The following is a 13,248-nucleotide window of genomic DNA, read 5'->3' as shown; positions in this document are numbered from 1 at the left end:
AACCCCACCTCTCTCTCTCTCTCTCTCTCTCTCTCTGTCTCTCTCTGCTGGTAAAAAGGTACTCACTCAGTCTGTGTGTGTGTGTTAGAAAGAGGGTGAGTGAGAAAGTCAGAGCAGGTCTCTCCTAGACTGAATACCTTTTTGTAAAAGGAGCTGGGGTTGAATGGGAGTGGTGTTGGTGGCAGTTTCCCACCATATTTAGAAGCTCCCCCCTCTCCCTCTTTCTCCACACACACACACACACACACGCAACCACATATCAATGTGTCTGTGTGCATGCATATTAAATTCCAGCACAGATTAAAGTTGTCAGTTGATAAGATGGGTGTAAAAGGACTTGGATCAATCCCAGTCATCTTTGGTCATAAACTGTGTGTGTGTGTGTGTGGGTGTGTGTGTGTGTGTGTGTGCTGCAGTAAACAGATAGCCATTCAGTTTCCAACCATTGACATCTGAGAGCATTCCTTGCTGCTTAACACACCCAAAAGGAGGACGAGGATACCTATACCTTTGTCTCCCTTTCTATCTCTGTTATCTCTCTCCTTCTGTGTCGCTACTTTAACATGCACATTACTGATCAGTTACACCAATGTGTCCAGTGTGTCCAGTATACTCCGTCAAGACAAGAAACACATGAGGATAAGTGTCAGTTGATAATGTGCATTCAGCCAGTGTTTGACATATTCCCATGAGGCTATTGTCCCAGATTAATCACTCATACTCTTGACTGTTAACCTCTTAGCCACCAGAACAACTCCACCAGAATCACATTAACAGAAGCAGGTTACTATAATTATTTTATTTTTTTATGCCTTACAGCTTCTTTGTTTTTCAATCACGTTGTTGCTGGTATTTAGAAATAGTTTAAGATTCTTGCAAAGCATGTGCATGAGCAGTCAGCAAAGTTCAGCTGTCCAAACTCCACCCCGGTATATTGCAGACCAATGAAAACTAGTACCTTGGCTGCAGGGCAGCTTTCTTTGTGTGGTAGGAATCAAGAAACCAAAATTTGAACCAGCTTATAGGTTCATGAAAGAGTTCCCAAGTTCCTAGGAAAGTTTGTGTGCAGGAGAAAAGGGCTCTGATCCAGTCTTGCTCTCTGTTAGTGGATATTAGTATGATGTGTAGCTGGTTATGGTTTCTGCACTAATCTGTAATCCAGGATAGGAAACAGAGACTGCTTTTGGTGTACATACCACAGCTGACCAATAAGGCCATAGTCCTTTTGTCAAACATGGCTCCACGTCTGATTTAATTGAGATGTAATTCTCTGACATAATGTTTCTTCAATTGGAAGGTTTGATATCAACACATGCATACTTCTGAGACAGCATAATAATCCTCTGTAATTAATCCAAATACTAAAACAACGCTCAACAAAGACAAAACAGTGAGCAGTTTATGCAACCAAGCAATTATCTTGAATACACCACACTTCATACCATGTTTACAATTCTATCCTACAAAAGAGATGCTTCTGACGCACTTAAGTAGTGAACATTAATAGAAAAGCAGAATTTTTTCCGTTTGAATTGAACTACTGTGGAGCTCTCTGTGGTCATGCGTACCTGCTCCGCAAGGCCTCGGACTGCCAGAGCTCCGACAAATAAAACCAGAGATGCGGCCGGGTTGGTTCAGTGGTAGAACGGGCGCACATATACGTAGAGGTTTATACCCCGATGCAGAGGTCCAGGGTTCGGATCCGACCTGTGACGATTTCCTACACGTCCTCCCCCCCTTTCTCACCTAGCTGTCTTATCACATGAAGGCGGAAAAGCCCAAAAAATAATAAGAAAAAAAAACTAGAGATGGTCCGATACCAGTTTTTGCTTCCCAATACCGATTCTGATACCTGAACTTGCGTATCGGCCGATACCGAGGACTGATCCGATACCAGTTTGTCATATATTTGATTATTTTTTTAACAGCTGTCTGTATGGATGTGATATGATTTCTATCTTTGCTGTCGGTCTGGCTTAGGTTAAACTCTTTGTGAAACATGAACAAACACAAACAATGAATGCCACAGAACCTTCTTTTTTTATCTAGTTTGTCAGTTATAACAGAAAAAGAACTACTTTAACGTAGATTTTGATTCTTTTTCGGTGCATAAACTCCAGGACTTCCCGATACTAATTCTAGCGTTTTAGGCAGTATTGGAACATCTCTAACTGTTACTCTTCTTGCAGATTAGGGTCTGTGTGGCCGTAAAACTTCAACCTGATCTCAGTCCAAGTTTCTGGACTTTTATAGATTTCCATCATCTTCACTGCCTGTCCCTTGATGATCGTGCTTTGCGGGGACTGCAAGATTACATCTGAAATCAATGCTTATCTCTTTTTTATGAGGCGTTCACTTCTGAGAAGGACTCAGTCATGTGTGATCATGTGTATCACCGTGTATCATTCCCCTATTAAAAATAAAAATAAATTTATAGATTTATCAGCCCGATGATTGAAGCTGAATCGTGTTGAAAGCTGCCAAAAAGACCACAAACAACAGCCTGTTATGATTCTTACTCCTATATCTAAATGGCCATTCACACCGCCTGCATTGGCCGTCAGACGGTAAGGCAAAAACTCAGGTCCTTCTGTTCATTTTGAAATGGGGTATTGCATTTATGCTGCGGCGGGGTTTGCCGTAAAGAGGACACGCAACGAAAAGCCGAGACCCGAATCAACTGTTGAAGAAATGCAACCCCAAATCACGCCAGGCCAATCATGTAACCGGAGATTTTAAGACTTTGTAAGAGTTGCATACAGGAGACGGGAAACATCACTGCCACAAGAACGTTTTATAACACGAGACAAAAGCAATAAACTGTCCAGAAGTTTGTGTACTAGCTGAATGATTGCCAAGCCGCATAACACCGTCTAACTGTCTCGTCTGTCTCTTTTCTTTCTTTCTTTCTTTCTTTCTTTTGTGAAGCTGCCTTCAAGTGCGGTCGGACACGTTCCATAAATGATCTGACGGAAAACAGTAGAAGAACACAACAGGACGTGTTTCCCATGCAGAAGGCAAAGAGGAGTGAGAATAATGCTATGCACAAGCACTCTTGGGCCTAAAGGCAGACTGCAGGGGGAAGCTTCAAGGATGCTTTGCTCATGGAAATGGAACTTGAGTGAACACAATTACTCTTTATAATAGTCAAACTAGGAATTTGTATGACAGAGTTAAGAACTTTAAATAAGCTTTAAATTAGCCTTCTTAAAAAGGAATGTCATTCTCCACATTTGTAGGCCTCCTTGATTATCATTTCTAAAATTGCGATCTTCATTGACGCCACTCACGATTGAATTTTTATGACGGATTCTCATTTAAATTGACGAGCCGACTGCATCACAAACGTTACAACTTTCTTCTGTGAGATTTAAACATAGACTGTGTAAAATAGGTTTTAAAAGCGCTGCGATGCTCTCCCTTCTCTTCATTGAAGCCTCTATGTTTACTGGCTTGTGGCGATGCGCAGTGTGCCATAAGTGCTAAAAAAATCCATGTCTGGTACTGCCAATTAGTAGTTTTTTTTGTTTTGTTTTTGTCATTGTTCATGTGTGCAATAAACATTAGGCTCCATAAGAAAAAAATCATGGCAGACAATCGCGATATCAATTCTAAGCAAATAAAATTGCGATTCACATTTTTCCCTGCCTCTTGCAGGCCTACATATTTGTTGAAAGTTTTAGTTGTATAAAACTCCCAAACACAAACTATTATTACACTGTAGAGCTGACTCAGTAGCTAAGTTTCCATCCACTTGTCAATCGAATTATCTTAAATTCAGTAAAAAAAACTCATGTGTGTTTCCATTCAACGGCTTTAAAGCTTTAAATAAAAACCTGTGTGTAATGATGTCACAGGCTGTTTTTCCGATCAAATAGGTACATCGAATTGATTGTAGACATTTTAAGTTCTTTCCATTCATTTTCGCACTGAATCGCACAACATTCAGTTTTTCTAGACAAAATGGATCCCGCCGTCTTCCAACAAATGATTAATGTATAAGTTATAACATGCCAGCTGATGGCGACATATCAAGCTATAATAAGAAAACAACAATGTTATCAACTATCTATCGCTATGGTGATGCAGATGCAACTTGGCTTTCATTTTCCTTCTGGCACCGCTGTTAGACAACTATTTTTTGAGACATGTCTCACCCTTTGAGCGCCTTCCGTTTACTCCGGAGGACGTCCCACGGCTTGGCTTAACGTTTTTTTGCCTATTTCCTTTGTTATAGTTCCTGATAAATTAAAGTCAAAAAGTCTCTCGTCTCCTAGTCCGTCCACTTCCATCTGTCTTTGTTGACATCCGCCATGTGTGCAAACAGAGCGGAAATACTGGGCGGAAATTAACTAAAACTTCTTCTTTGTTTTTTGGCGGGTTGCAACCATAAAATGACCTAAAGCTTAATTGCCACTTAATATTTATTTGACAAATTGCATTTCCAGCAGCTTTTATTGCATAAGCCGTATATCAATCAAGATAAAATCCAATGAAATATATATTATATCAATATTCGTGAAATTCCATCAAGTTTTACTGTTTCCATGAGGCAATTTTCATTCAATATCACTTATTTGGTTAAAAATGTGTGGATGGAAACATATCTACTGATGTCATTAACAGCAGAGGAAACACAGTCAGGCATGCTGATGGACTGAATCACCGTTGCTCTGCATGACAAACCCCGGGAGGCACCTTACTTTGATCTACTTAGTTGCAAGTTTTAAAAAGTCAGCCTGTGCAGCAAATTAGAAGAAATGCATATGTGGCCAGTTAGCTAATGTTAGCCTAATATCAGCCTGGCTTCTTTCACTGTGCTGGTAGAAACCACACTCTGTCACAGTGTTTTATTTTCCTTACGTCATCAACAAAATCTCTCTGGTTTGAGGTTGAGGAAGAAGTGGACATGTGATTAGTTTCACACTGTCTTACCAGAGTTTTTGTTTTATGAATAGTTCATTCATGCAAAGGAAAGGAGACTGCAGGTTGGTAATCATTGGAATGTCATAAGTATTGTTTAGTTAGTTTTGCTAAATGTAAAATAAGTTTAAGGCTTAATTTAATCAGAGCAAGAAATACTAGTCTTACATTTTTTTTGGCTGTGCACGAATGTGTGTGTTTAAATGATGGTAGGGAGAGAACGTTGTGAAACAGTTGACTGGAAGTAAGTCAGACAGTCTGTTAGGAGGTCGTGAATATGTTATGCTTCATCCGTATGGACAAACTGGAGTCATTGGGCGTGTGTGTGTGAATGGCTGTATGAGTAATGACTGTCGTGTTATGAGTTCAGAGCTGCTCCTGAACATCGTGTGTGTGTGTGTGTGTGTGTGTGTGTGTGTGTGTGTGTGTGACATTTTGGCGTGTGTTTTACTTAATGCATCTTTGATGTTAGAGAGGCAGTTTCCATACTTACACAGGGCTTTTTGTTTGACAAAGACAAGTGTGCTAGGGGTGGGAATCACCAGACGCCTCCCCAAAATCCTCACGATATTAATGATACGATATTGCGATTTTAAACGTATCGCGATATTCTGCGATATATTGCAATTTGTAACGATTTTTCCAACTTCAAATTTTTCCCAATTTCAAATGATGTCCCCAAAAGGAAACTTTGTCACCATTTGTTTTATCTAAAAAGAAACCTTTCTTTTTTGTTCATATCACTTCAATTTTATTGCTGCAAAATGGGATTGTCAAGCGGACTGACCAACACATATATAATAAAAGATTGATGCTTGGCGCCTGGGTATCAATACAGTACTGCCACTGAAAGAATATCGCAATACTATGCTGTATTGATGTTTTTTTCTCCCCCACCCGTGTACAGTACATGCACACACACGCACACACCTGCACATGCGCATTTATGCTCCTTCACACACATATCCACACATTCATATACCAGGACAAGTGGGGCATTGTTTTGTAGATTCAACACGGAATTTTTCAATTTAACATTTTATCCCTGCTGGGAATCGACACCTTATTCCTCCTACATTCCAAAGGGGAACGGAAACTGGGGTTGGGTGGTGGTGGTGGTGGGGGGGGGACGTCTGAACCTATCAACAGCAGCATCCATCTGGTAGTGATTCCACTGGGAAACAAAGGTCATTATTCATTCATTGATACATTCAATTTCCGGATATGTGTATTAGATCCTGTAGGAAACAGCTGCAGAATCAAAAAAGTGCATCTACATTTTCCCTACATACACTATAACTTCCACCGTACCTCAGTAGACAAATGGCTAATCAGCTGTTTTCCAAACTTGCTTTTGCAAAGTGCAATTTCACACATCAGTTGCTTCAAATTGCAGTGAAAGGTTACGTGTTTACAATGCCAAGATACCATATAACAAGACAGCAGTAAGCTGAACCCCACATTGGGTCTATCCCTGTAGGCTGCTCAATGATTTCTTTAAAGTAAAAGTTAGTTTGTTTGGGAGGTATGCTTATTCAAGAGTGAGACGATCGATACCCCTGGCTAGCCTGGCTTTGAAAGACAAGAAAGAGCTTGACACATAACCTTCTTAAAACGGCAACTTGACTTATTTTTTTACACACAGTTATATACATATTAAACAAACACAACATACTATGTTAATTAATGACCTTCAAATTTGCTGGTTGGCAGATCTAGTTATCTTAGGACAGAGCCAGGCTACATGTTTCCGCCGTTTTTCACCAGTCTCCGCCGGTTTCCACCAGTTTCTGCAGGTTTCTGCCGGTTTCCACCAGTTTCTGCCTGTTTCCACCAGTTTACGCCGCTTTCCACCAGTTTCTGCTGGTTGCCACCACTTTACGCCGGTTTCCACCGGTTTCCACAAGTTTCTGCCGGTTTCCTCCAGTTGGCGCCGGTTTCCACCAGTTTCTGCCGGTTTCCCCCAGTTTCTGCCGGTTTCCACCAGTCTCCGCCGGTTTCCACCAGTTTCTGCCGGTTTCCACCAGTTTCTGCCGGTTTCCACCAGTTTCTGCCGGTTTCCACCAGTTTACGCCAGTTCACGCCAGTTCACGCCAGTTTACGCCGGTTTCCAGTCTGTATGCTAAGCTAATTATCTCCTGGCTGTAAGTCTTAATGTATAACAAAAAGATATGACATCGGTCTTCTCATCTAAATATCTGCAAGAAAGCAAATAAGTGCATTTTCGAAAATGTCAAACTTTTTCTCTAAAGGGGAGGGGGGCTTTCTAATTTGTTGTGAATCGACCCTTATGAAGAGAAGAAGCGACCTAATACAAATACCTTGCTGACAAGTAGTTCATATACTGCTGACAGAATAGGGATATTCCAGTTGAAATTCACTCACTTCCTGTATGCAGAAAAGACTTGACCTTCTTGTACTCTCTACCAACACAAGGCTTCCTTTAACATCATACAAATAGCATACACATTGTCTCATTTCTACTTGTGATTCAGGCTGATGAGTATTTATGAGTAAAGAGACTGCAGGAATATAATGGATTTCTTCAGGAAATTAGGGGTTATTTTAAGAACACAGGGTTATTGGGAGAGATGCCTCGCGATGTCTTCTTCTTCATTCGCTCTCCATTTATCATTTAAGCCAATCCTTCATTTACTTATTCCTTCTCTTTTCCTTCATTCTTTCGCTGTCTTGCTCTCCTCTTTTTCCTGGCAGAGTTGAGAGTGGTGTTACCATCTGTCTGTGATGTGTCCGGGACGCAACTGTGTGTGTGTGTGTGTGTGTGTGTGTGTGTGTGTGTGTGTGTGTGTGTGTGTGTGTGTGTTTTCAAGGCAGGATGGCCAGGCTGAGCTGGGAATGGGGCTCAGATGGGGAAAGAGGGAAAGATTTACACAAAGGAAGAACAAAATCAAGAATTAAAAGCGAGATAGAAAGGCAAGAAAGACATTGAGAGTGATGTGTGTATATGTTGCAACAGTATGAGCCACAGCTGTGTGATCTGCTAACCCTTTCAAAGACCTTGTCAGTGCTAGAAGACAACCAGCTGAAAGAAAAGACACACAGCTGTTTTCAGAGGAATGCTGTGTGTGTTTGCTATGTGTGCACATTATGTGTATAATTGTCAGAAATGGATTTCAGAGATACACGGCATGTCTTTATTGAAATGACAAGCCAGTTCCTAATGCATGCTATGTGTGTATGTTTGTGTCTGTGTGTGCTAAGAGCAGCTCATAGCTGTTAGTCAGGGGCTCTTTAGCCGTGATTTCACTCGCCAGCATTGAACTGAAACACCTACGTCATCCAGTAATCTATCTCTGGCAATTAATCTGTGTGTGTTTGTATATGTGTGCATACACATGTTTAGATTATGTGTAACATTTCGACTAGAGTTCATTCTGTGTCTGCTACAGTGTGTGTGTGTGTGTGTGTGTGTGTGTATTCCCTTTAGGAAACAGCATATATATCACACCGTAAGTGAATGGGCGCTTCAGTGGTTTTTTGCTGTGTATGTGTATGTGTGTACATCATGACTGTTAAAGTGCCCAGTTAGCAGCTTGGTTAAAACCCTAATGAGGGCTGTGTGCACGGCCGACACACATTGCCTAGATTTGTTTTTGATTCTTGCCCTATATCCAATTAGGTGAAGCCATGTTATTTTCCACTTGAGATGAATGGCCTCGGTTGTTGTTTTTATTTTTTATTTCATAATTATGCTTTATGGTTTTACTGCTATTATTATGCAAGCAAAGAAACCATTCCCAGATTTAGCTCTCTGGGTTACTCTCTAAAGAGGGGCAGCACCGTTGACCCCAGAAGGCCCAGAAACACGTCCTATTCTTGCTATGTGTTTTCATGTTTTATATGCAATACTGATTTGCTGTGTGGTGTATTGACAAAGCTAACAGCAGGTGCAGTTATTGCTATTCAGCTATCAAACTAAGACCTTATTCATCCACTCTTTCTCTTTTTATTAAAAGAGATTTATTATTTATAATCCTCCAAACAGGACTCTGGCTGTAATCCCCCATGTATTTTACAAGTGAAGTGCTTCTCACTCTCGTTTGGTTTTCCTCTGCCTATTTCTCTCTGATATTGACATGATGTGACTTGTTGGGTTTTACCAAAGCCAATGTGCTTGTGAAAAGCCAGTATAAGAGGGTAAAACAACATATTGGGAAGGTTTTGATTTTTACAAGTATTATCTGTTAGAAACAAAGTGTTTCTATGCGTCTATTTTTTTTCCTCTTGTACACAAGGTTCTATTTCTTGACTTGGTTGAACGGACCAAGTGTCTATCTTTTCATCTCTCTTATTTTTCTGCTTGTGTGCACCTTTCTTAGAATCAATCCTTTAGATCCCCCCTATCTCTTGTTCTACAATTTTCAACAATACCTCTGTTATTAGAAACATATCTGGGTTTTGATCCCAATTCTTATCTAAATTGGGATGGAAACCTGCATAACTACAGTCAACCCAATGGAAACAAACAAGTTTAATAAAATGCTCCTCCACAATGCGAAGACGGTTTCACGCTCACATGAAGTGGAAAATTGTTTTGTTGAAGAGGAAATTGCACAATAAACACTGATGGAAACACACTGGTAGGCTGGCCTTATGCAGACTTGGCATGCGCTGGCCTCACAAGTCATTGTACAACAGGAGTAGTTTGCCAGTTTAGGAAATACGCTTATTTGTTTTCTTGCTGAGAGTTAAAGGATTGATACCCCGCTCACATGTGTTAAATATGCACCTGTAGACAAGCTTAGCCTAGCATGTAAACTGGAAGTAGAGGGATGCAGCTAGGCGCTTTTACATCTCCGTTTTTGTACGATTAAACATACAAGATTCAATGTGCTTTTTAGTGAACTTCAGAGTTCAGTAGGTTAGAGGGAAATATACCAAATCTGGTTTTGACCTTTCAAGCCAAAAATGTCCTTTTTATCTTAGTCACTACATGTGTGTGAAATAACTGAATAAGACTGACGTCCCTGCACTTTTCTCTGTACTTTCCCAGGTAGGGCAGTTCAGTGAATTTCTCCATGAATGTACGTCACAATGATGATGACAGACCAGATTCCACTGGACTTGGCTCCGCCCCCCCTCCTGAACGGGGAGGTCCCTCTCATGCCTCACATGGTTAACGGTGATGCAGCACAGCAGGTAAACACTCACGTAAACACACACAAACAAACACACACACGCATCTGTTGTTTGCATTAAGTCAATCTTGCAGAATAAATGGGCAAATGCATTCTCCACCTTTCAACATTCCTGTGTCACACTCACACACACACACACATATGCAATAATACACATCAAACAGTCACGCAAGCACTTCTCTTTGTTGTCATTTCGTCACATGGCCCATGGGTTGTTGCCACAGGTAATGAATCGCTGCCAAGCTGTTACGGTAAAGCATTTGTCACGTAACTGGAACAAAAACAAACACAGTATAAAGTACAGCATACAGTACAGTACACACATCGACACAGGGGATGTCATATACACTCGCATCATTCAATTCAATCCTAGAGATGTTTTTTTGCACAGCATATAACTGGGTCCATTGATGGATCCCAGGCGTTAGCTTAAATTACTTTGGGAAAGTTTTCAACTGCTTCTCTGAGGCTGACTGATCTTCTGATCTAAAGCAGCAGAGCCAACTGGGTCACTTTCAAAGTACAAAAACCCACCTGAGCTCTGCATGAAGCGATTGACGCATTTTAGAAGCATTTCAGTTTCAGACAGATATATTTATACACCATATGCTTGTGCTGGTAATTGAGAAATGATGTGTATACATTGTCCACCGCCTGCTCCCTCACAGCTCAGAGGAAGCATGGTGGGAGTGTTTTGGCTGCGACACATGCCAGTTAGGGAGGGTTTTGGCTGTAACACACAGCAGTTAGGGTACTCTTTTTACCATGCAGTTTAAACTCGGCTCCCAGTGTGAAATCAGGGAACCGGTGATTATAAAGATTTTCCTCAGCATGCATGTGTCTATGTTTGTGTGTATTTGTTTGTTCCTTGGTCTGACTTACACTGTGTTTCTTTTACTCTTTTAGCGCCTGTGTGGGCACACAAGTCTCTGTATTGAGTCTGAGTACATACGTCTGTTGTGTCTTTGTTTGCTTGCTTGTCTTTCAGCTTGTCTTTCAGCTTTCCTGTCTGTCAATCTGTGTCTACCTGCCTACACTTGTTTATGTGTGTTTATCTGTGCCTGTGTTTTCCTTCAGTGCATGAAAGAAAAGACACCAGAAACATTGTTAGGGCGCATTAAAATATCATTCGTCAATATAGAATGGTTGAAGAAATACAACGCATTGTGGAGAAAATCTAATAATGAGCCGTTTTATTTTTATTTTTCTTTCTGCAAAAGTGAAACGTGTTCCGTGTATCCTTGTAGTAAGATTAGGATCTACTTACAGTACTTGTTATTAGAATTTGAACCAATCCCAATTTAAAAAAAGAAAAGAGACTGATTTGTTAGTTTTAAAAGTTATAACCGTTTCTCCCCTATGACGTAATAAAGTGCAACAATGTTGACATTTCCTTGCCCTGCCTGTCCATTCCCACATCTAGCCATTCATTTGGCCTTGGTCTGTCACCTTGGTGATGTTTAACTTGTGGTGGATTGGGCCTTTTGGAAATGGTGGGTTTTAATGTCTGCTACAAAAAGAAATATTTAAATAATCAATGATATTGCAATGTTTTCAGTAAACGGTTTGTTTTGACCGTTGTCTGTCTATCCCAAGCTGTATAACATGTCTGCCAGAAACTATCTGAACAAAGACAGAAAAGCCCATTTGTGGAGCAGATTGGCAGGACAATGAATGTTGCTGGTGAGTGCTTTTATCACCATCAGTGCATCATAGAAACAAAACCCACATGTCGCGCTTTGTCAAAAACGCCCCCAGCGTCCTGCAAGCGTTTTTCTGCCAGAGAAAAACACCCTAAATAAACTAGATAACTCAAAAACAAATCTCAGAAGGTGTTTACATGTTTATTTGCCTGCCAAATAAAGTGGAGGTTTGGAGAATATCGGTTCAGCCAAAGTCAGATTTTTGTACATGCTCTAAGTGCATTTGCCACCAAAATCTAGAAGAGGTTAAACTTAAAAACACAGTTTGGAAGCCATTACAGTAACACACACAGTATGCTTCATGACTATTTTACACATACTATAATCTTGGGTGCGTATGTTTATGCATTATTTATAAATTATACACAACTCATAAATATACACACTCACTCCGCACACACACCCACATGGTCTGATATGGGGGTTTCAGTCTTTGGGAAACATGGGTTGCCCTGTACTATGCTGGGGTTCCTATAGCAACAGCAGCCGCTGCAGCAGCAGCAGGCAGAGCAGGAAGTATGTGTGTGTGTGTGTGTGTGTGTGTGTGTCTGAGGGAGAGGAGCAGGTTATCGCTGAGATGGGATAACATGCAGACACTACAGGAGGAAAGCAGGTTATGAGGATTTTACGACGGGACACCTGTAGAGCATAGACAGGGCTGTGCTTGTGTGTGCATGAATGTGAGCTTGAATACATGTGCGTGTGTGTGTAATGGAGGGTCACCTGTTTCATGTCTACAGCCATGTGTACACTTTCAACAATCTGTATGCGGAGAATATGATGGTAAGGTGCATGCACACTCCCTTCAGGCTTATTCAGCAGAAACACTGATGTTTTTGCCTCATTTGTGTGTGCCCCCTGTCTGTATGTTTAATTGTGAAACCGTTTATGCATCATTCCATGTGTTTAATATTCGTGTGAACTGGTTTTAGTGGTTTCCTGCCAGTCACTGTGGTAAAAAGAGATAAATCAGGGTGCTTGACACGGCAGCATTGTCTCACCATTAGCTTATCTAACACCTCGTTTATATGTGAATGAACTCTGTGTCCGCCCTATTCTGGGATGCAAAGCTTATTGTGTGTTATGTCACCTCCGCAAGCCTATTGGTTGCCCAGCAGAGAGTCAGTCCGGTTTTTGTGATTGTTAAAGATGGATTAATGGTATTATGCGTGACAGATTTGATTCCCTTGTTGCCTTCTGGTTTTTAATCAATGAATTTAATCCAAGCTTTCTAATTGTGTGATTTGTTTTGGGTGTGTTGTTGGTACAGGTGATCCTGGTGCAGGTGAACCCGGGAGAGACGTTCACCATCCGGGCGGAGGACGGCTCACTGCAGTGCATCCAGGGTCAGTCCCATGATATACTATATTAATATATAGACATGTTGGTCCATCCATCTTCGACCGCTTATCCGGTATCGGGTCGCGGGGGCAGCAGCTCCAGCAGGGGACCCCAAACTTCCC

At 41.1% G+C, this 13,248-nt stretch overlaps 1 protein-coding gene across 4 annotated transcripts in view; it reads left to right on the top strand.

Moving 5' to 3' along the window:
* fndc3ba (fibronectin type III domain containing 3Ba) overlaps positions 1-13,248 on the top strand; it is a 100,341-nt gene that overhangs the window by 16,847 nt on the left and 70,246 nt on the right. For 2 of the 4 annotated variants that reach the window (XM_034857546.1, XM_034857547.1), the window contains exons 2-3: positions 9,938-10,083; positions 13,047-13,131. In XM_034857546.1, the coding sequence (XP_034713437.1) occupies positions 9,967-10,083; positions 13,047-13,131 (202 nt within the window). In that variant the 5' untranslated portion in view covers positions 9,938-9,966. The remainder of the gene's footprint in view (positions 1-9,937; positions 10,084-13,046; positions 13,132-13,248) is intronic. The other 2 variants (XM_034857548.1, XM_034857550.1) reach the window with 1 other exon arrangement.

Source organism: Etheostoma cragini, chromosome 20 (assembly GCF_013103735.1).
Source record: "Etheostoma cragini isolate CJK2018 chromosome 20, CSU_Ecrag_1.0, whole genome shotgun sequence".
NCBI lineage: Eukaryota > Metazoa > Chordata > Actinopteri > Perciformes > Percidae > Etheostoma > Etheostoma cragini.
This window is presented reverse-complemented; position numbering and strand designations above follow the sequence as displayed.